Below are 22,973 nucleotides of genomic sequence, written 5' to 3'. Positions count from 1 at the left end.
ATCACCTCATTGGAAAGCAGACTGTGGAGTGGCGCAGGGTTCCCCATTATCGCCAACCCTCTTCAACATGATGTTGATTCCCTTGGCAGCGGCTCTTTCCAAACCGGGACTAAACCCATTTATCTATGCCAATGATATCACTATCTTCATCCCTTTTGAGAAAGACCTAAATGAAATAACTAGTAAGATCCGACAAGGCTTTAACACCATGCTTGACTGGGCCAACTCATTTCGACTCAAAATCAGTGCCGAGAAAACACATTGTTTGGTTCTCACCTCTCGTTTTAACAAACTCAGACCTCCTACACTAATCACTCTGAGCTCGTTCTGCCAATTTCGGAGTCCCTAAAAATCTTGGGAGTCATAATTGATAGATATTTGACATTGGAGCAGCAAGTGAACTCTGTAGTCAAACAAATGTTCTTCACTCTTTGGAAACTTAAGTGTATCCAGCCTTATTTTCCTAGAGAGGTATTCTGCTACCTAGTTCAGTCCCTAGTTATAAGTCATCTTGATTACTGCAACAGTACCTATGGAGGATGCACATCCACGCTACTAAAGAAATTGCAAACTGCTCAGAACATTGCAGCTCGACTCATCTTCGGCAAATCGAGATTTGAAAGTTCAAGCCCATTACGTGAGAGGTTGCATTGGCTTCCTGTGAAGGACCATATCGTTTTCAAGATCTGCGCATTGGTGCACAAAATCATCTATGGAGACGCTCCTGCTTACATGGACACTCTGATTAACTTGCCGCCCAGGAACTCCCGCAAGTCAGCTCACACGTATCTCAATCTCCACTATCCAGCTCTCAGTGGCTTCAAATATAAGACTGTCTATGCTTCCTTTTTTTCTTATCTTAGCACTCAATCCTGGAACGGACTGCCCCAAGTGGTCAAATTCACCCCAGATCACCTGACCTTTAAGAAGCGGCTCAAGACCTTCCTTTTCAGTAGAGCATATGCCATGGGCCCTCCTGGTGTTACATCCCTCTGAGCCACGGCAGCCACATCGACAAATTGTCACCTTCCCCTCTCTCCCTCTCCCTCCTGTTGTTCCTCTTTCCCTTCTCTGACGCTAATTCCTGTATTTTGTATTAATGTTGCTTAATGGACTATTGTACGCCACATTGAGCCTGTCCATGGGTGGGAATAATGTGGGATATAAATGCCATAAATAAAATTGTTGAAACATAAACTCTGGAATTCGTTGCCAGAGAATGTGATAAAAGCAGTTAGCTTAGCAGGGTTTAAAAAAAGGTTTGACTAGCTTCTTAAAAAAAAAAAAGTCCATAAACCATTATTAAAATGGAGTTGGAAAAATCCACTTCTTATTTCTGGGATAAGCAGCATAAAATGTATTGTACTGTTTTGAATCTTGCCAGATACTTGTGACCTGGATTGGCCACTGTTGGAAACAGGATACTGGCCTTGATAGACCTTCGGTCTGTCCCAGTATGGCAACACTTAATGTACTTAAGGGAGCATTAAATTTGCCCTGGGTACCATTTTGTTCAGGGACTATCCTGCTTATCTGTCACTTAAGTTTGTATTGTAGGATCATGATACTTTTTTAGTAAAAGTTTGTTTCTCTAGAAGGAAAACTAGAAGAAGGAGAAACAAACACTCCTCTATTTCCCTCTATGTAGGTGGCCTCTGATTTTTTTCCCCCCTATTCCACATTATTGTGAATGTACTCTACAGTCTGCTTTCTAATAGGTGTCAGAGGGTAGAAAAGACTTCTCCTGCTCTCTCCTCTCCTTTCTTGGACTCTCTGGATCATATGGGTATGAAAGGCAGAGAGTTTGCTTCTGTATTCTCCTACCACCACTACCTAATTGATCCTGAATCAGATTGTTGTGACTGTACTTTGTGACCTGTTCCTTGACTGTACCCCCTCAGTGCCCTCTGATTTGCTCTGGATGATTTTAGTATTGCTGTCTGATAGATGTCAAAGGTTGGCAGGTAATATAATTTCTGTCTACCATGGGATTTTAGAGTCGACAATGTCCATGTTACTCAGCTGAGGTAGCTATTGTGAATATGCTGTACTGAAAACATTATTCTGGTAGAGAAAAATTGCACACATTATCATGACATATTTGCAGATAACAATTCTTTTATCGTGGAATGCTGACAGATTTTCTTTACTGTTCTCAGAGTCGTTGCTCTGTTTTTATACATGTTCTACTAGATATGAAGGCGCTATGCACAAGTTAATTGATATTGCAGCTGCCATGACCAGTGGAAATTGGGAAGAAGCCCATCAATTATATAAAAGTGCAAAGAAAGTCTGGCTGGAAGAGAAGAGTCATCCATGCCTCAGGTAACAGAGTGCCTGAAGCCAGGAAGGAAAACTAATCAGCCTGTAGCTGGCACATTTTATAGTGGATTAATCTAGTCTAGTTATCTTTTCAGAAAAGAGATCTCACAATTTACTTACTGTGTTATTCCTTTTACTAGCCTGTGTCTCTTCAGTGGCGTTCGTGTGTAAATATCTCACTTCTATGTTGGCAACTATTGCAGGATTCCTACAGTGTCAGCCCATGAGGGAGGCCATACACAGGGGAAAGCCCATCTCACATAATTTTAGTTTGGCTGGCTGCAGCTAAAGGTCTGATCTTCAAATCAAACTAATATTTGATGAAGCTTTACAGTACCCTGTGGTCACTGTGGATGCAGTTCTATAAATGGAGGGCTCTTATGGGTCCCCCAGTGCAGTGAAGCAAGTCCCTATTCTATTACAGCATCGTGAAACGCCTGGTATTTAGGCACATGCAGTTATACCAGCCGTATACCTGATATAAATGCAGCAAGGATGCACATAATGAAAATTATTTTATAAGTTACGTGCGTGAGTTGAATCCCTCTCCCCTTTCAGTTGTGGGCTATAGCAGTCGTGTGCCCTTATAAAATAGTGCTAAGAGTTCTTACATATGTAAGTACTACTTCTCTCTGCACGTACAAGCACAAAGGGATGTGTCCCATGAGTGCCTAGTTATATAGAATTGCCCTTTTCCTAGGAGCAAGAAAACAGTAATATAGACCTAGGCTTTTCTCTCTTGTTACTTGCTGATTTCCAGCTCCCTTGTTTTAATTAAAATTCTCTTTTTACACACTACAGAGCTGGAGATGCCCTCTTATAGGCTGCTTTATGTGGAGTTATGTTGCTAGTAGAATGTTTTTATTTCTGCCTTTCTTTCAGGTACCATGAGCAGCTGCCTGTGTATTTGCGATGTTTCACAGTTGGGTGGACTTACACAAGGATTCTGTCCCGAGGGGTAGAAATTCTACAGAGGCTGCACATGTACGAGGTAAAGTTGTGATGAGTGCATGAATAAGTCTTGGCATGGCAGACAGCTTGAGTCGCAGAATCTTAGTTTTGCTCTGGATATAAAAGCGGGCATCCAAATGCAAGATGAAATTTAATGTGGACAAATTCAAAATGATGCACATTGGGAAGAATAATCTGAATCATAGTTACCTAATGCTAGGATTCATCTTGGGGGGGGGGGGGGGGGGGGGTCAGCACCCAAGAAAAGATATAGGTGTTGTAGGTAATACGCTGAAATCTGATGCCTAGTGTGCAGCAGCAGCAAAAAAAAGCAAATGGGATGCCAGGAATTATTAGGAAAGATATGACAAATCCACTATTTCTGGGATAAGCAGTATAAAATGTTTTGTACATTTTTGGGATCTTGCCGGGTATTTGTGACCTGGATTGGCCACTGTTGGAAACAGGATGCTGGGCTCGATGGACCTTTGGTCTTTCCCAGTATGGCAATACTTATGTACGTATGTAGAACACTACAATTCCTCAGTGTTGCTCCATGGTGCGACCTCACCTAGAGTATTGCATTCAGTTCGGTTGCCATATTAAAAAAAATATGTAGTGGAATTAGAAAAGGTTCAAAGAAGAGCGACCAAAATGATAAAGGAGAAGGAACTCCTCTCATATGACGAAAGGCTAAAGAGGTTAGGGCTCTTCAGCTTGGAAAAGAGATGGCTGAGAGGAGATAGAATTGAGGTCTACAAAATCCTGAGTGGTGTAGAACAAGTAGAAGTGAATCAGTTTTACTCCTTCAAAAAGTACAAAGACTAGGGACACTCAATGAAGTTTTTTGGAAATACTTTTAAAACAAATAGGAGGGAATATTTTTTTTCACTCTGTGCGTAGTTAAGCTCTGGAACTCTTTGCCGAAGTTGTAGTAACAGGGGTTAGCATATCTGGGCTTAAAAAAGGTTTGGACAAGTTCCTGGAGGAAAACTCTGTAGTCTGCTATTGAGACAGACATGGGGAAGCCAATGCTTGCCCTGGGATTGTTAGCGTGGGATGTTGCTACTATTTGGGTTTCTGCCAGCTACTTGTGACCTGGATTGGTCACTGTTGAAAACAGGATACTGGGCTAGATGGACCATTGGTCTGACCCAGTATGGCTTTTCTTATGTTCTTGTATTCTTTGAATGGCTTGGGTCATATGTTAGGTAAACTCCCTTTCTATAGACACAGCCATTCCAAGCTGAGACTGTCTGTGCTGAACTGGCCAGTCATCTGATAGCATTGTCAAATTAGAAAAGTTAGCAAATGGAGGGAACCCACTTATACTACATTCGTTAGCGAGTGTATGGTTCCTCAAATCAGATGGTCGAGGACAGGCAGCAGAGCATGGAGTCAGCCTCATGACGTCCTTTTGGGACCAAGCATCTACTCAATTTCAACTTTTCATTGTAGAAAAAAATGCAAGAGAAATGATGTAAGCTAAACTGAGCAGATGTTCATAGCATGTCATAGAGGAGGGCAAACAGAGTTAGAAGGTTTTAAGTTTAACTAGCAATACATTGGTATTTGGATGTCCATCTCATAAAGGTGGAACCTGATCTGGGTAATTCAAAGGATTGTGATTCTCATGATGAAAGAAATGACTCGCCTCTAGTTTTTACGTTGTTGCACCACTTGAGATCTACACAGCAACTCTTGGTTGTCTGTGCTACCCTTACAGTGGGGGAAATAAGTATTTGATCCCTTGCTGATTTTGTAAGTTTGCCCACTGACAAAGACATGAGCAGCCCATAATTGAAGGGTAGGTTATTGGTAACAGTGAGAGATAGCACATCACAAATTAAATCCGGAAAATCACATTGTGGAAAGTATATGAATTTATTTGCATTCTGCAGAGGGAAATAAGTATTTGATCCCCCACCAACCAGTAAGAGATCTAGCCCCTACAGACCAGATAGATGCTCCAAATCAACTCGTTACCTGCATGACAGACAGCTGTCGGCAATGGTCACCTGTATGAAAGACACCTGTCCACAGACTCAGTGAATCAGTCAGACTCTAACCTCTACAAAATGGCCAAGAGCAAGGAGCTGTCTAAGGATGTCAGGGACAAGATCATACACCTGCACAAGGCTGGAATGGGCTACAAAACCATCAGTAAGACGCTGGGCGTGAAGGAGACAACTGTTGGTGCCATAGTAAGAAAATGGAAGAAGTACAAAATGACTGTCAATCGACAAAGATCTGGGGCTCCACGCAAAATCTCACCTCGTGGGGTATCCTTGATCATGAGGAAGGTTAGAAATCAGCCTACAACTACAAGGGGGGAACTTGTCAATGATCTCAAGGCAGCTGGGACCACTGTCACCACGAAAACCATTGGTAACACATTACGACATAACGGATTGCAATCCTGCAGTGCCCGCAAGGTCCCCCTGCTCCGGAAGGCACATGTGACGGCCCGTCTGAAGTTTGCCAGTGAACACCTGGATGATGCTGAGAGTGATTGGGAGAAGGTGCTGTGGTCAGATGAGACAAAAATTGAGCTCTTTGGCATGAACTCAACTCGCCGTGTTTGGAGGAAGAGAAATGCTGCCTATGACCCAAAGAACACCGTCCCCACTGTCAAGCATGGAGGTGGAAATGTTATGTTTTGGGGGTGTTTCTCTGCTAAGGGCACAGGACTACTTCACCGCATCAATGGGAGAATGGATGGGGCCATGTACCGTACAATTCTGAGTGACAACCTCCTTCCCTCCGCCAGGGCCTTAAAAATGGGTCGTGGCTGGGTCTTCCAGCACGACAATGACCCAAAACATACAGCCAAGGCAACAAAGGAGTGGCTCAGGAAGAAGCACATTAGGGTCATGGAGTGGCCTAGCCAGTCACCAGACCTTAATCCCATTGAAAACTTATGGAGGGAGCTGAAGATGCGAGTTGCCAAGCGACAGCCCAGAACTCTTAATGATTTAGAGATGATCTGCAAAGAGGAGTGGACCAAAATTCCTCCTGACATGTGTGCAAACCTCATCATCAACTACAGAAGACGTCTGACCGCTGTGCTTGCCAACAAGGGTTTTGCCACCAAGTATTAGGTCTTGTTTGCCAGAGGGATTAAATACTTATTTCCCTCTGCAGAATGCAAATAAATTCATATACTTTCCACAATGTGATTTTCCGGATTTAATTTGTGATGTGCTATCTCTCACTGTTACCAATAACCTACCCTTCAATTATGGGCTGCTCATGTCTTTGTCAGTGGGCAAACTTACAAAATCAGCAAGGGATCAAATACTTATTTCCCCCACTGTATATGCCTAGTTGTAATGGTGAGATCCCAAGAACTTGCGTGTTGTACTAACTTTAGTGCTAATATGGGAATATTACCTCTTTACTACTGTTATCTGCTTTCTTTCTGTTCCCAAGTACAATTAAACCTTGTAGTAACATGTTCTGCAATAACACAAATTCATATTTAACACACTCAGGCCATGTCTCCCTCTTTTACATACAGCTCCTCTGGCAGTGCTTCATGTTGGGAGAGGCTGGCTATCTGGCTGAGACCTGTGCCTTTGCGAAGACAACTTTGGGTTAGGTCTGGGTACACAGAGAGGCCACCCCCCTCCCTTCCTCACCATGCCTGCATGAAAACCATTTCAGTCTAGGTCTGGCTAAGTGGGGGAGCAGATTTAATTGACCTTGCTGTAAAACGCCCCTGCGTCTTATGTGATCATATATTATGGACTCCGTTTATCACATTATAGTGGGATTTCACTGTAATTGGTATAAGAGTGCTGTAAACTGACACTGTATATTATACCTTCTCACTGATTTCAGGGATGTATTAGCTTAAGTCTATTGTGAAAGAACAAGCTTCAAAACATGAAAGGATCTGCAGAACTTAGAATGGTCTAATGTTTGGCAATTAAAATTCAGTGCAAAGAAGTACAAAGTGATGCACTTATGGAGTAGAAATCCAAGGAAGATGTGTGTGCTAGGCAGTAAGAGGCTGATATGCACAGACAGGGAGAGGGATCTTGGGGTGGTAGTATCTGAGGATCTGAAGGCAATGAAACAGTGTGGCAAGACAGTAACCATAGCCAGAAGGATGCTAGGCTGTATAGAGAGAGATGTAACCAGCAGAAGAAAGGAGGTGTTGATGCCCTGTACAAGTCATTGGTGAAGCCCCACCTGAAGTATTGTGTTCAGTTTTGGAGGCTGTATCTTGCTAAAGATGTAAGAAGACTTGAAGCGGTCCAGAGGAGGGCGACAAGAATGATATGGGGCTTGCGCCAAAAGACATAGAAGAGACTGGAAGACCTGAATATGCATATCCTAGATGAGAGGAGGAACAGGGGCGATACAGACGTTTAAATACTTGAAAGGTATTAATATAGAAACAAATAGTTGCCAGAGAAGGGAAAATGGTAAAACTAGAAGACATAAATTGAAGTTGCAGGGTGGTAGACTTAGGAGTAACGTCAGAAAATTCTTTTTCACGGAGAGGGTGGTGGATGCTTGGAATGACCTCCTGAGGGAGGAGGTGGAATTCAAAAAGGCGTGGGATGAACACAGAGGATCTCTAATGTAGAAAATAAATGATATTCAACCCTTTAAGTTTTGTTTTTTATTTGTGTTTGCATGTTAAGTGGTGCTTAGATGGCGACTCTAGCTGTATCAACTAAGGCCGGTGCCAGGCTGGCTTGTACGGACTGAGTTCCGCATATGGAGATCTGGTTTAGGGTGGGTTGGAGAGAGCTTCGACGAAAACTCCATTGGTTTGGAACGTGAGGACAGTGTCAGGCAGACTTTTATGGTCTCTGTCCCGCAAATGACCAAACGGATTTGGATAGGCTGGAGTGGGCTTCGATGGCAATTCCAGTAGTTGGAACATAGGACAGAGCCGGGCGGATTTCTGTATGTCCCAGAAAAAACAAAGAAAGACCATGATCAAGTAAATAATATCACATTCATTGTTGATTTTAAATGAATTGATGATAATGAATGTGATAATTGGGCAGACCCAGGTCTTTATCTGCTGTCACTTAAGTTACTATGAACTGTCTTTTTAATTTTGTTCCATTCATTTATTTATAAAATGTTATGTTCCACCTTATTTGAATCCAAACCAGTTTACGGTAACATGTAACACAAACTATAACCAAATACAATACATTAAGACTATACCTCTGGAAGTTCTTGTTGTGCTTTTTCTATTGCATTTAGTTCTGTGCAAATGTTTTAATAAAGCTGTTCTATAAATAAAACTACTCCAATAAACCCCCCACCTTTTTAGATACCAAATGTCGCTTTTGTCTGATGGGAATGTGTTGTGCTTCTGTAGGAGGCTGTGGATGAGCTGGAGAATCTGTTGTCTCAGAATATATACTGTCCTGACAGCAGAGGGCGATGGTGGGATCGACTTGCCCTCAATTTGCACCAGCATTTAAAGCATACGCAGAAGGTAACTAAGACACAAGATTTGTTGTCTGATAATACTAAAACTGTGCTAAGAATTTTTTTTTAAGCTTGAACTTTTGTATTTTATGACTACTACTACTACTTAACACTTCTATAGTGCTACAAGGCATACGCAGCGCTGTACACCATACACGTAAAAGACAGTCCCTGCTCAAAGAGCTTACAATCTAAATAGGACAGACAAATAGAACAATTAAGAGGTAAGGGGATTAAAGAGGTGGGGATAACAGGTACAGGCAAGTGAGCAATGATTAGGAGTCAAAAGCAGCGTTAAAGAGGTGGGCTTTAAATATCAATTGATATTTCAAGTAAAAGACCCTTCTGTAATGTATAGGGACAAAATTGCTTAATTGGCAAGTGTTATTTTGTTCACATCTTAAAAGCTTGTTCAAAATGTTTTTTATTAACATTACAAAGTAGGTGTTACAGATTGAGAGAGCAGACAGATAAAAAAAATCACAGGTTATCATCCCATCGGCTCTGGCCTGGTCTGATGGGGACGATCGGAAAGGAAAAATTTATTTTTGCCTGCTAATTTTCTTTTCTTGAGCCCCACCAGGCTTTCCTCCTGGTGTTCTGTTTTTTTGCTTTTTCATTTTGAGACACATTTTGATATATTTGTTTTCATTGATTTTGTTAGAATCCTGGATTCTGTCTTTGGAGATCAAAATAAGGGGAGTTGTAGTTACTGCTTTGTTTTATGTATGTATATATATGTGTGTGTGTAGGAACAAATTTGTCTTTCCTTGAGTTGTGCCGTACCAATTCATAACCCTTCCTTGGATCTTCCTTGGTATAATGCCTTAAGGGTTTTTAGGCTTTTCCCTTATCTCTTCTGATAAACTTGTTTTCCAGTGTATTGGTCTGTAGGGTCTTGGTCCTAGAGACTGACAGCTAGAGTTAGTAATTTGTGCTAATGCTATACATGCACGTTTTTCGTAACTAGGTCCCCATTTTGTAAAATGGGATCTGCAGTAAAAATAATGCACATTAATGCAGTAGCACGTGTTAACCATCTTAGAACTTCAGTTACTACTACTATTAAACATTTCTATAGCACTACTAGACTTATGCAGCGCTGTACAAATTAACATGAAAAGACAGTCCCTGCTTAACAGAGCTTACAATCTAAATTGGACAGACGAACAGACAGCTAGGGGTGGGGAAATTGCAGTGGTAGGGGTGATAAGTGAGGGTGTTGAGTAAGAGAGTCATGGTTAGGAGTCGAAAGCAGTAGCAAAGAGGTGGGCTTTAAGCCTAGACTTGAAGACAGCCAGAGACTGAGCCTGTTCTGTTTGTTCAAATCCCTGGTACTGTTGAGGGGAGCAGAGTTTAAAACTAGTTTTGTTCTTTTGGTACTAGAATACAGGAAGATTCAAAGCTGCCCGAGTTCCCTTATATGGGAACTCTGTCTCTGTCTATCTGGTGGTACAGGAAGCATAAACCCTTGTGTCTGGACCAGTTTAGTAAAAGTCAAGGAAAGAAAATTAGCAGATAAGACATAAATTTCTTCACAAGGGACTACTGTGTTGAGAACCTCGGTAGCCCTTACGGTTCTGAGCCTCTAAGATGTTTTTTTTGAGCCCTCAATTCAACTGTGTGTGTATGAAATTCTTTGCATTTTACTGACTGTTTAAGAAGGGGAAGCTAGAAGAAAAACATTATGATGGCTCTGAGCCAGCCAAAGTCACAGCTTATAAATCAACCTGGGACACATGTTGCTGCATAATTCTGGAATTACTGTGGCATAGTTCCCTTGTAAGGAAATTGGCAGCAGTACAGCTTACGTCAGTTCCTGTGTACAAGGCGAAGAATCAAAGGACCATTAAGCACAGCCGAATCTCAACAATAGTCCTTTCTGTGCTTCCAGTATGCATTATATATTGAATGGCACAGCCTCTCCACTTTAGGCTACATTTATCTGAAATTGTTTTTCTTTTTGCATAGACAGCTTGCATGAATAGGTTGGAAGTATGAGGCTGTGATTTGGGAAGAAAAAATTATGAATGTTCATATAGCCTTTGAACCAGAAATAACTGATTTATATATTTTGAAAATGATCATTTGATTTAAAGGGTTCCTCTCCCCTCCCCTAAGAAAGATTATGGATAGGTGGTAGCTTGCATGAAATTCTAATACGGTTCTGCTAAAAAGCCATTTATTTTATTTACCTTTTGTTATAAGCCCAGGCTTTCACTTAAGTCTTATTTTTTTTTTATCTTCTTGAACATCTGCTGCTTATTTACAGATGAAAGGAGCAACACATGCAAGTGTATAAAGCAAAATGCCACCACCATTTCAATGGATTTATGTAGGCCATGGTATTACTAGTTAACAGCATTGAAGTTTGGATCAAAATATACATTGTAACTCCATTTAGTGGGGTGTTTTGTTTTTAATAATAGCATGACTAAAAATTAGACAGAGAAACTTGGGCTTCTGGTTTTGAGTTTTAAGTGGATCCCCCACCCCAACTTCTTGTTCCAGTGATGTCATCTGTCTAATTCTTTGCTCAAATGAAAATGGGAGACAGGGGCTGGATGACATTGGAGCACACAGACTGGGAGCTGAATCCCCACTGGCCAGAAGAGTGCAGCTGGAGGCTGGAGGCAAATGGTGACAAGAAGGAAGGTTTATGCCTGTTGGAGTCTTTTCCCTTTCCTCACTGGCTGCTGATCTCGGATTTATTTATTTATTTGTTGCTTATATCCCACATTTTCCCACTCGTGCAGGCTCAATGTGGCTTACAGTAAGTTAAATAAAAGTACAAACTTAAAGGTTATGCAAGCATCTAACAGAGTGAACTAGATAGGGAAGGGGACAAAGGATACATTAATCAACATTGTAAGTTGAGGAGTAAGTCTTAGCAAAGAGGAATGTCTTTAACAACTTCTTAAAAAGGCCATGGTCTTCTTGAGTTTTAAGGTGATGAGGTAACAAATTCCAGTGTTTGGGACTCCAGTAACGGAAGGACAAGGCAAAGATTTTCTTGTACTTTACTCCCTTACAGGTCGGAAAATGGAGGTAGAGATAGGACCGAGCAGCAGGGTTGGCATTTCTAGGCGGAAGGTCAATCAAGGGGAGCATGTATTCCGGTGCAGTCCCATAGATGATTTTATGCGTCAGGGAACAGATCTTAAAAGCAATTCGCTCGTGTACAGGCAGCCAATGAAGTTTAAAGCGCAGGGGTTCGGCATGTTCAAAACGCCTTACTCTAAGGATGAGCCTCGCCGCAGTGTTCTGAGCTGTTTGGAGCATTTTCAATAAGGAGGCCTGACAACCCACGTAAATACCACTACAATAGTCCAGATGGGATAGGACAAGCCAGTGGACAAGGGTTCGAAACAAGTCTCTTGGAAGGAGGTATCTGATGCGCCGAAGCCTCCACATTGCCTGGAACATTTTTTTGGTGACCAAATGTACATGATCAACCAGCTGGAGATGTGAGTCCAGATGTATTCCTAAAAGTCTCAGGCTGTTGGCAATCGGGAGGGCCGAGCCCAGAACTGGAATCATAGTGTCAGATACATGAGCGTACGTGGACGAGAGGATGAGACAGTGAGTTTTTTCCCTGTTGAGCCTGAATCGGAACACCTTGGCCCAGTGTTCTAAAGTGGTGAAACATGCATCTATGAGGTTGGCAACTTCTGATATTGAGGATTGAAAAGGGATGTAAACTGTAATATCATCCGCATAGATGAAAGGGTTGAGGTTTAAGTTTGCAAGTGCTGTGGCTAACGGCATCATCATAATATTGAACAGGGTAGGTGAAAGAGGAGAGCCCTGAGGGACCCCACAGGAAGCATTCCACGGTTCTGAAGTGTGGGAGTTCACCATGACCTGATAGGACCTTGAAGTCAAGAAACCCTTGAACCAATGCAAAACTGGCCCTCCTATACCGAAAGAATCCAGTAGATGGAGCAGGAGTTCGTGATCCACCATATCAAAAGCACTAGACATGTCAAATTGTAGTAGAAGAATCTTCCGTCCAACCGATAGTTCTCGTCTAAAGTTAGATAAGAGAGTGACCAGGACTGTCTCCGTGCTGTAATGAACTCGAAATCCTGATTGCGAATGGTGGAGGATATCAAAATTAGTCAAAAACTCGTTGAGCTGAACATTGACCAGACTTTCCATCAGTTTGATAACTAGAGGTATCGAAGCCACTGGACGATAGTTGGAGATGACATCTGGCTTGATCTTAGGATTCTTTGGGATTGGGGTGAGAAGGATGTTTCCATGGCCTGACGGGAAAAAACCTGCGTTTAACATATAATTGAGGTAACAAGTCAATTCTTCAATGTAACATTTTGGTGCAACTTTTAGGAGGTGGGTTGGACATACATCTAATCTGCAGCTTTTATTTGTGAATTTACGTAAAGCCATAGTCACCTTGTCAGGCAACAGGCGATTGAATTTGATCCAATAGCGGTCAGCCGGGCAAGCGCCCAATGGCACGACCAGGGATGCCAGGAAGTCGTCCACCTCAGAGAGGTTACTGACGGTTGAAGACCGCAGGGTAAGGATTTTCTCCTTGAAGTAAGATCCTAGTTGTATAGCTGAAGGAGGATTAACACTGGAGCATTCTAACTTGCGAGTATCTAGAAAGGTGTTTAGTAGCTGGTATATCTGTCGGATGTCCCGGCCTGCCACCTGCATCTTAGATGAAAAGTAGGTGCGCTTTGCAGATCGGATAGCATATTTATACTTGCGATGACTACTTTTCCAGGCCTCCCAAGCCAGATCGGTTTTGCATTTTCGCCAAGTTCTTTCCGTACGTCGTACCTCACATTTCAAAGCTCTCAGTTCTGTTGAGAACCAAGGTGATAATCTACGATTGTACGAGGATTTAAGACGCAGGGGTGCAATTGTATTCAATACTGTTTTGCAAGTGTGGTCCCAATCGGAGAGATAATTGGGCGAGGATGGTTGCAGATCCAAGCCATGACTGTAGAGAGATCTCCAGAACAAGCTGGGGTCGATGACGCCTCTGGTGTAATATTGGTGAGACTGACGAGGTCGGAGGGGACTTGAGGTTTGCCAATGCAGAGTGAACTGCAATTTAAAGTGATCCGACCAGGCCGTTTCCAGCCAGTCAATATCATGAACAGAAAAGTTACGATCTTCTAAAAATTTAAATGAGAGGAAGTCCAGTGAATGGCCTTTACAGTGAGTTGGACCTGAGATAGGACATTCAAGATCACAAAGGTGGAGAAAATCCAGGAACTGGGATACATCTGGAGAGGTGGTATTATCCAAATGGAGGTTAAGATCGCCCAAGAAAAGTGTATTCGAGTTATTCATGCAGACATTAGAGATGAAATCCAGAAGCACAGATTGACTGCTTGACCAGGAAATTGGTGGTCTATAAATCAGCACACAGGCCAGCTGGCCATGAAGGGAGGAGTGATGAACATTGACAGCAGCGACTTCCAGCAACGAGGAGGTCAAAACCGAAATTGTATCTACTATGAGGTAGGAGCGGTAAATGAGCGCTAACCCGCCCCCTCGCTTGTCTTTTCTGTCCCAGTGGATGATTTTGTAGCCTGCAGGGCAGAGATCTAATACAATGGGGTCTTTAGGTGTTCTTATCCAGGTTTCTGTGATGAACAACATATCTAGAGCGTTCTAATTTCTAATTTAAAGCCAGAAACTCTGGTACCACTTTCTTCCTCTGCAGACTGGGGGAGCTTTTAACACTATAGTGCTGGGCTGCAGAGGAAGAAGCAGCAGAAGGAAGTGCAGCAGCTGATAGCTTTAAATTAGTGTAGTAGTCTTGTTGGTCCACTTTTTTTAAAGGTCATTAACCCCCCCCCCCCCCCCCCCAATCCCTACCTTTCCCAATGAGACTGTCATTGGACTGCTTTTATACTTCACTTATACATTCAAATATTTGTCATCTTTTGCTCATTTCTAACCCAAAGAAGAATGTATTACCTTCAAAAGCTAGTCAAAAAAATGTATTGTTGGTCCATTTAAAAAAAACCATATTCTTACTTTATTTTGTTTTATTTCTATGCATTAGCTTTAAATTAGAAATTTGAGATGGCAGCTGGTGGGAGAGGAAAAAGGGCACTGTCCACCGACCCAGTAGAAGCTGCTGCCAGCTTGAAATTCCTGCCTCCCTCCTCTGGCCTCTTGCCCATTTGAAACATCCACCATTTGAACTGCAGGGAAGGGAGAGGTCTGCTAGACTTGTTGTGGGAGGAGGGGGGCTGCGGCCGCAGGGAAGGGAGAGGTCTGCTAGACTTCTGGGAGGAGGGGGGCTGCAGGGACGGGGAGAGGTGCTGGGCCTGCAGGAGGGGGAGGGAAGGGAAAGGAAAGAAATGTCTGGCCAAGGGGATAAAGGAAGTGGGGCTCAAATACTGAATCCACAGCAGGAAGGAGTTGGGACGGGTAGGCAGGCAAGCAAGCCAAATTCTGGAAGGGGGAAGGAGATGAGAGGGAAGAAGCTGGATGGGGTGGGGTTGGAAAGAAGAGAGACACACTGGCATGGGGGAGGAAGAGGGGAGAAGCTGGACAGGGGAATATAGGGACACGGAAGGAGAGCGGAAAGAGAGATGCTGAACATAGAGGAAGATAGACACAGAGATGGATAGTGAACATGGACAGAGATGAAATATCAAATGGGCAAGAGACCTTAGCAAGTTAAGAAAAGACAGAAGCAGAAACCAGACCCTGGGGCCAACATTTGAAAAATAAAATGACCAGACAACAAAAGGTAGAAAAATAATTTTTTTCTCTTTTGTGATTAGAATATGTCTGATTTGAAATGGGCATCCGGCTTGAGCTGGTGTTAGACATGACTGGGGCCTAGGGCAGAAATTTGGGAGGGGGCACCAAAGCTTACTACCAGGCTGTATCTTGAAGCTTCTGGCAGGCTTGGGACTCTCTGGCCAGTGGGCCAAGGGCAGTTGCCCTAGTTTTACCCCCTAACACCATCCCTGACATGTTATCTTTATATTTTGCACAGTATAAGAGGAAATGCATCTCATTCTATTTCTCTGGTGTTGTATTACATGCATGGTCTAGCTTCTTGGGGTTTCAATTTTATTTATGTTTATGGTCACTTATTCTGTATTTGGCATTTGTGTTCTGTGTGTGTGACCGAGGTATTCTGTTAGCATGAATTTTCTACATAGTATTTTGTAGTGATTTGGGTTGTTCAGGTTTCTTGATAGATATATTGATATTTTAGGGCCCCACTGTAATATTTAGGGCCCTAAAGTATGGTAGGTAGGATCCTTGTTTTGGGTGTTAGTGTTGGCATGGTAGATTTGCTCTAGGTTCTGAGTGACTTTTTGTTTGATAGATTTTGTACTACTTTACAATAACCTGTTATTGAGAGAACTCTAGAAACAAAATTATTTATATGTTGAGTTTTATGGGGAAATGTCCTAGCTCTGATCTGCATCCACTGTTGAGGGAAGGACTAGGGGGTTCAATGGATGCAGAATATTTGGGGAAAACGTGTGTGTTGGGGGACCGTGGCTCAATGGGGGATGAAGAGTGCAGCCTCTTGTACTTCTCCTAACCCTCAACATGGCCTGCAGCCACTGAAGCCTGCAGTTCTACTCTCATTGAAATTATTGGGAGTGGAGTAGGGTTGGGGCTGGGACATGGCATGGGTGCATCAGGTGGCAGGTTTTTCTCTAGTTCTCACCCAAAAATTGCCTTCTGGCTGTGCCACTGGCACCAACCACTAATTTCAGTGGCTATAACTGTTTACGTGCCACTGAAAATAAGCAGATAGCCGCGCGGCCGCGTCTGGCTGGTTACATCGTTTTGAATCTGCCAGTAAGATGACATTCATTTTGGGGTTTTCTTGGACATAAATGTGAATATCTGTTCAGGATGATTATCTTGCCATGTGAAATTCTACTGTCATACACCAAAAGATAGAGAACAAAAATGAATCAAAGAATTGTCAGCAATAAATTTTTCCATTAGTTCATCCATCTGGTTTTCTATGGAAAAGATTTTAGCTGAACACTGGATGAATATGAACTCTTTTTGAATTTCAGAACAAAATATAATCAACAAGCATTATCATAAACATAGTCTGTGTTCAATCTTTTTTTATGTATCAACAAAAAAGATATTTGTTGATGCATCTGGTGTTCATAGCAGACTAAATATCACTGTCTCTTTAGTTGGCCACATTATTTCTCACAGCCTAATAGAGATACATGAACATGAAAGCTTTCTCAAGTTTCTCATAAGCTGTTTTGTTGTGCATCAGGCTATTACGTGTATTAGAGAAGGTTTATCTGATCCTTTCGTCCGGACGGGCCATCGGCTTGCTTTGTGCCAGAGGGCACTGAGGATGAGAGACTCCACAAGCTGCAGAAAGTTCAGACACCTCTTCTGTGATCTGTCTATGACAGTGGTTGAAGATGTCACCCATGTGAGTACAGCTGCTGCTATTGCTGAATTTGGAGTACATTTAAATATTTGTCCTAATTTTGGAAAAATTTTAACCTTTTGTAGATGGTTAACACCAGAATTGGGCTTTCCATTACATAGCTTCTCGCTATTCCAGTACCTGTGGGATAATTGTGTCCATCAACCAGTAGGTGAATATAGAAGATACCGAGTAGCTGGACTAGATTAGTAGCTGGACTGGATGCCAACGGATGTCTCAGCTCGGATTTCAGTATCTCCAGCAGGTGGATGGGCACACTTTTTAGCTTTTGGTTCTGAGTGATTTGCTCCTGGTCCATTTGGTCGATTCGTCCCCAGTTGAGCTTCGTGGATGGTTTGAGTCTGCAGAGTCATATCTGGAGGTCTTCCGATCCCTGTCTCTTGTGCACTTCTCCCTTGTTTCCTTTGGAGCTCTCCTTTACCAGCACAACAACTTTTTTTTTTTTTTTTTTAAGGTTTACTGGAGAGCGTGGGTCAGAGTAGATACTTTCTCTACATTTGCATGCAGTGGAGGCAGTGCATGCAAATCTCTCTCATGAATATTTATTGTGGATATCCTAAAAACCTGACTGGCTGGGGTGCCTCCAGGACCAGGTTTGGGAACCACTGAATTAGCAGAATCAGTTGGCACAGTTCAGTGTTCAGAGCACAACCTGACAGATGGAAAACAGGTCTTATGAAGTGTCACAAAATGCCTAGCCACCTGCCTGGGGTTACCCTGCGGCCACTTAGAGGGTCTATCCCCAGCATTGCTCAGGTCTGCCTGCACTTGCCGCTTGTGCTCTACACTAGCACCCTCCTCCAACCGACTGGGAGTCTCCCGTTCTCAAATTATCCCCATTGATTTCTAGGTTACTGGAGGCCACACTCCCAGTGGTCCCACAGTTCCCAGAAAGCACTCGCAGACCCAACACACAAACCACCAGGATTCTTTATCAGTCCAGACAAAAGAGGCAATAAACTGAATTAGTGTTTATTGTCTTAAAAAATAGTGAAACATAAAAAGTGCAATCAGCAAACAATAGCAGGTAACTGAAATATGGATCAGTTTTATCTAAATATTTGTTTACTAGCTAGCTAAGTAGTACCTAGGAAGATCAGGATTGGAAGCTAGAAGGCTTGCTGAAACAAATCTTTGAAGTGGCCTTTTTTGCGCATGAAGTGGCTAAAGCATGCCTGAAGTGGCTTCAGCAGTCTGCAGCACAAGACAGGTGTCATAACACCCAGCTGGAAGTGGGGTCCACCTACTTGTCAGATGCTATTTATGACATGTTACGGCCAGCAGTATGTCTTTGCCTGTCACAGCACATCTGCAACTCTGGTTGCGTCATTGGGCAGTGGATGGAGTGTCAGAGTCACATCTAGTTAAACTGCCCTTTTGGGGCAAGTGGCTATTTGGAGATGATCTCAGTAATGTAGTGAAAGAACTGGGGGAAACTAAGTCACAGCAGTTGCTGGAGGATAAGCTGAAAGCTTCTGGTTGTCTGTCTTCAGGGGGCTTTCGATCATGATTTTGAGACGGCAGACAGTACCAGCTTGGTCATCATCAATTTGATCAAAAGTCCTGCTTTCAGCTACACCAGTCTTCCTTTCATGCAGACAGGAAGTCCTCCTCAGTCAGCTAGAGCACCCAATGCCTCCAGAGCTTCACAATGATGTGAGTGTGCTCCACACTCTTCCTCTGGTGGAAGGATATCTTCAGGAGTTTTTAGAGGTGTGAGCCAAAATCACACAAAACAAGCAGAAGTGGCCCCCTAACAACAAACCACACAATGTACAACAAAGAAGAAGAAGTTGGGGGTAGACCAATTGTATATCCAAACAGCAGGTTTATTAAACAAAAATCTTAAAAACTCATAAAATCCAAAGACTCGAATCAGTCTTGCGTTTCGGCACTAACCAAGCCTGCTTCAGGAGTCAGACAAGATGTCACAGCCACTGATGATAACAATCAAATGGGCTAGAGAATCCAATGATACAGCATACGATTATAACACAGTATGGTATGGCCAAGAAAACACATAATGAGCACAAGTTGTGGAATAGTAGAAACCTAGGTAATGAAAGGAGAAATTAGGGCTTGTCTGGTTAATTTTCTTTTCATTAGGCCTTTCCACTATTCTAGAGGCCCGCCTGAGGTTTCTAAGATGTTTAATTGGTGTGAAGTAATGGGTTGAATAACTGTCACCTTCTGTGGTGCTTCCTGCATATCTCTTGTTCTCCACAAGTTGTTCAGAGATGAGAAGTCCATACATTTGCTCATCTGGTTAGTGTTAGGTTATTGAGTTGTTTATGGTTGTTGTGTTTATTCAGAGTTTATCCTTGCTGTTTGTCTACTAAGTACTGAGGAGCAGGACTGAATGCCAAAAGAGAGATGTTTCAGCTCAGTTTTCATTTCTTTATCTCCACCTGCTGGTTGATGGACAAACTATCTTACAGGTTCTGGAATAGTGGGAAGGACTAATGGAAAGAGAATTTATCAGGTAAGACTTAATATATTCTATAAGCCTACATTGTAAATCAGCTTACTCTTGGGTCAGCTGTTATGTACTGTTTTATTAACAGCATAAAGCTAAACAAGTTGTACAAGCAAAGTGTAAATAAACTTAAGTTTGTAAATATTGTGCTGTTCAGAACAAGAAGATATGTGATTATTTCCTGATGTCTAGTTTTCTCCTTCTGGTACAGAAAATTGCACATAATATAATTTATAATTACAAAACAATGGCAGGACAAGTTTCAAAATGTTTGCTATCAGCCAGTAGCACAGTAGTATTAAAATTCTTGAAGTCATCACAATATACTCTTGACTTTAAGATTACAGCTGAAATGAGTTCTAAACACAAGCACTCTGAGCTTGGGGGAGGGGGGGAGGTTTGTCCTCTCGAATTTTTAGAAGTTAGATGTATAATTCTAAAGTTATTAGTTGGGGGTTGCTGAGGAAGGCTGTACAGTTACATGGGTGTTTTTTTTTTTTTTTGGGGGGGGGGGGGGGGGGACTCTTGAAACTAGGTTAAAAATGGTTTTGAAAATGTTTATAAGTTTCTATTTATGTGGTTTGTTTTCTGTATGTCTTCTTCTGAAAAGTGTTGCAATGCCATTTTGCCAGTCTCCTATGGTCTTCAGGCACAGAAGAAAATTAATTTTATATAAGGCGGTGCGCTTGCAATAGATCTCCGTTTCTATTTATTTATCATTTAAATTTGTATGTTTATTAAAATTTGATACTGTATATCGCCCTATCTGAACAGACAGGTCAGAGCGGTTTACTATATTACATCAAGAAAAATGCTGAAACACATCAAGCATGATTACACAAAACACTTCAAGAATACACCACTCAGCAATCTAAACTAGACATAATCAGCTATGCTAGACCACGCGTAAGGAGGGGAATCCAACCCAAGAGGTACCAGAAGAAGCTGGTCAGAAGAAAAAGATAAGAAACAACTGTACTGTCAGTTCTTTAGTAGGTGAAAGAAGAAACTAGAGGGCTGACAACGAAACCCCTCTACCTTCCAAGAAAATTTCAACTGAGAAGGTTCATAAAACACATAAGTATGTTGATCCTGGAGAAGTAAACACTTACAAGGATACCTCAGTTGAAACCTAACTCCTAAAGAAATAACATGTGGCTTAAGTGCTAGAAATGCAGAGACCACTTCTTCTGTGGAGGTTTCCAAAATTTGAGTAATATTTAGACTATCAGAGGATATATCCACAACAGAGTTAACATCTGGAGAGCTTGAGTGTTGTCTAGGAACGGGAAGATAATATATCCTATGAAGAGGTGGAAAAGCTGAATCCGAATATTTAAGCTTCAAGAATCTGTAAAACAGATCCTTTGGGGATATTGTCATAAGTCTAAAAAAAATTAAGCGCACACAAATTTAAATGTCTCAGTTATCAAAGTTTTCCAATGTTTGGTGAACAAACATTTTGTCCTGAGGCATACTAGTTTATATGGCTCAGGATTGCTGAAATTGAAACTCTAAAGGAAGAATTTTTTCAGAATTGGCTTTCAAAACTTCCTCACAGGGTAGATGTTGATTAAATCAGGCTGAAGCTCCAGCACATACTGTGTATAGAGATTCCAATACTGTCCATATAGTCTTCAATGTCATATCTGTGGGCTTTGAAGGGGGGGGAATAGAACAAAAAGAAGAACCCCTCTAAATCCACTCCCTTGGTCTCCGAGTCGGGTCTTCCAAACCTGACTCTACCCGCGATGAATTCGTCAGCAGAGGCATGCCCACAAGTCTTCCCTGCGACGCTACTTCCATCGATGAGTAACCCCACTATTGCCATATCTCGCAGTGGTTGAGGAAGGACTGGTCCCACTGGGCTGAGTGATGCCTCACTCCCGAGGCCCAAACTCCCTCGCGTTCAGGTCAGCCGGTGCTCCTGTGAAGTGGATGACATGAAGCCGGTGATCTCAGCCTGTCTCAATCCAAGGTTTGAGGACTGCTGGGCAGCTGCATCAATCTTCCCTTTCCTCTTAGGCATCAAAGTAAATGGAAAAATTGCACCAAAGTGTCAGCCAGAACGGCAGAGAACAGGGAATTCTGTTGTCTCAGTGCAACGCCATCTTGGATCCTCCCCCCCCCCTCCAAAGCATAATCTGTTTCTAGATGACAAACCAGATTGGATAATGACATCAAACATATAACGCTTTATTCACACTTCCTGCTTTTTGTCTAAAGAAACCCCTCACTGCTATTCCTGAGAAGCTGCAGATCTTTTCAGGAGACTTGTATGCTTAAGTGCACTTTATAAGATTTCTGCCTAAGTATAAGGTTTTAAAATGGAGCAGGATTTAACATTAAGGATTACATTGTTGGTTTAGGTTACTATAAAAGGAAGAATGTGTCCACAGAGTGGCATGGGGAAATCTGTCTTTCTATTGGAGGATGTTGATGATGAGATGGGAGAAGATGCTACTTTGTCAACAGTCATGTGCTCGGTTGAGGAGCTGGCGCTAGCCCATTACAGGAAGCAGGGTTATGATCAGGGTAAGTTTATCTGATGCATGGAATTAAATGTAAACAGCAGTACTGTGCCTTGCTAAATGAAGTGAGGTGAATGATAAGTGCTATATTGCTGGAAGAGTGGTTCAGTCTTTCATTATGCAATTTATTTAGTTTCATTTTACTGCACACTTCAGTAAGTGGATACTCAAGTCAAGCTATAGTATCTAAAAATTCCATTCCAGTAAATTACACAATTTAAAACAAAAAACAACTTTCTCCTCATAATTACAATTAAATAATAAAAATATAACCAAAGAAAACCCCAGTGTCTATAGAACCCTAACCATCCGCAGCATCCGTTCCAACACCCACCTTAGGGAGTTCTGGTGGAGGGCTTGACAGGGATTGTTCTGGGGGAGATTTATCAACCTGGATCAACAGGCCAAAGATTTTGAGAAACTCTCTTGATGAAAGCTAATTTGCATTTATGCTGTTTCAACAGTCCTTTAGTAATTAAATACTTTTTTGATGCTGATATTTAATTTTATTTTTAATGTGTTAAGGTTTACATTTTATGCTATTTGATAGATGATTAGTAGTGCTGAAGGTGAGGTAGAACAGTGCAAAGGTAAGTATTTTTTTTTTTTTTTTTATAAATTGGAAACAAATTTTCCTTTAATACAATGTCTCCAGAGGAAGAGAGTTCACAGAGGTTACTGATATATGTCCAGACTGTCTTTCTATGCCGCAATCTTCCTTCCTCTCTGGAAACTCCTGTGCCATCCCTGAATGTCCTACTACTGTTTCTGAGATACACAG

At 42.1% G+C, this 22,973-nt stretch overlaps 1 protein-coding gene across 2 annotated transcripts in view; it reads left to right on the top strand.

Annotated features, from left to right (window-relative positions):
- FAN1 (FANCD2 and FANCI associated nuclease 1) overlaps window positions 1-22,973 on the top strand; it is a 127,281-nt gene that overhangs the window by 45,115 nt on the left and 59,193 nt on the right. For both annotated transcript variants that reach the window (XM_030188519.1, XM_030188525.1), the window contains exons 6-10: window positions 2,194-2,325; window positions 3,205-3,313; window positions 8,624-8,743; window positions 17,003-17,167; window positions 22,031-22,196. In XM_030188519.1, the coding sequence (XP_030044379.1) occupies window positions 2,194-2,325; window positions 3,205-3,313; window positions 8,624-8,743; window positions 17,003-17,167; window positions 22,031-22,196 (692 nt within the window). The remainder of the gene's footprint in view (window positions 1-2,193; window positions 2,326-3,204; window positions 3,314-8,623; window positions 8,744-17,002; window positions 17,168-22,030; window positions 22,197-22,973) is intronic.

Source organism: Microcaecilia unicolor, chromosome 1 (assembly GCF_901765095.1).
Source record: "Microcaecilia unicolor chromosome 1, aMicUni1.1, whole genome shotgun sequence".
Taxonomy (NCBI): Eukaryota; Metazoa; Chordata; class Amphibia; order Gymnophiona; family Siphonopidae; genus Microcaecilia; species Microcaecilia unicolor.
Note: the sequence above shows the minus strand (reverse complement) of the source record. Positions and strands in the feature narration are given on the sequence as shown.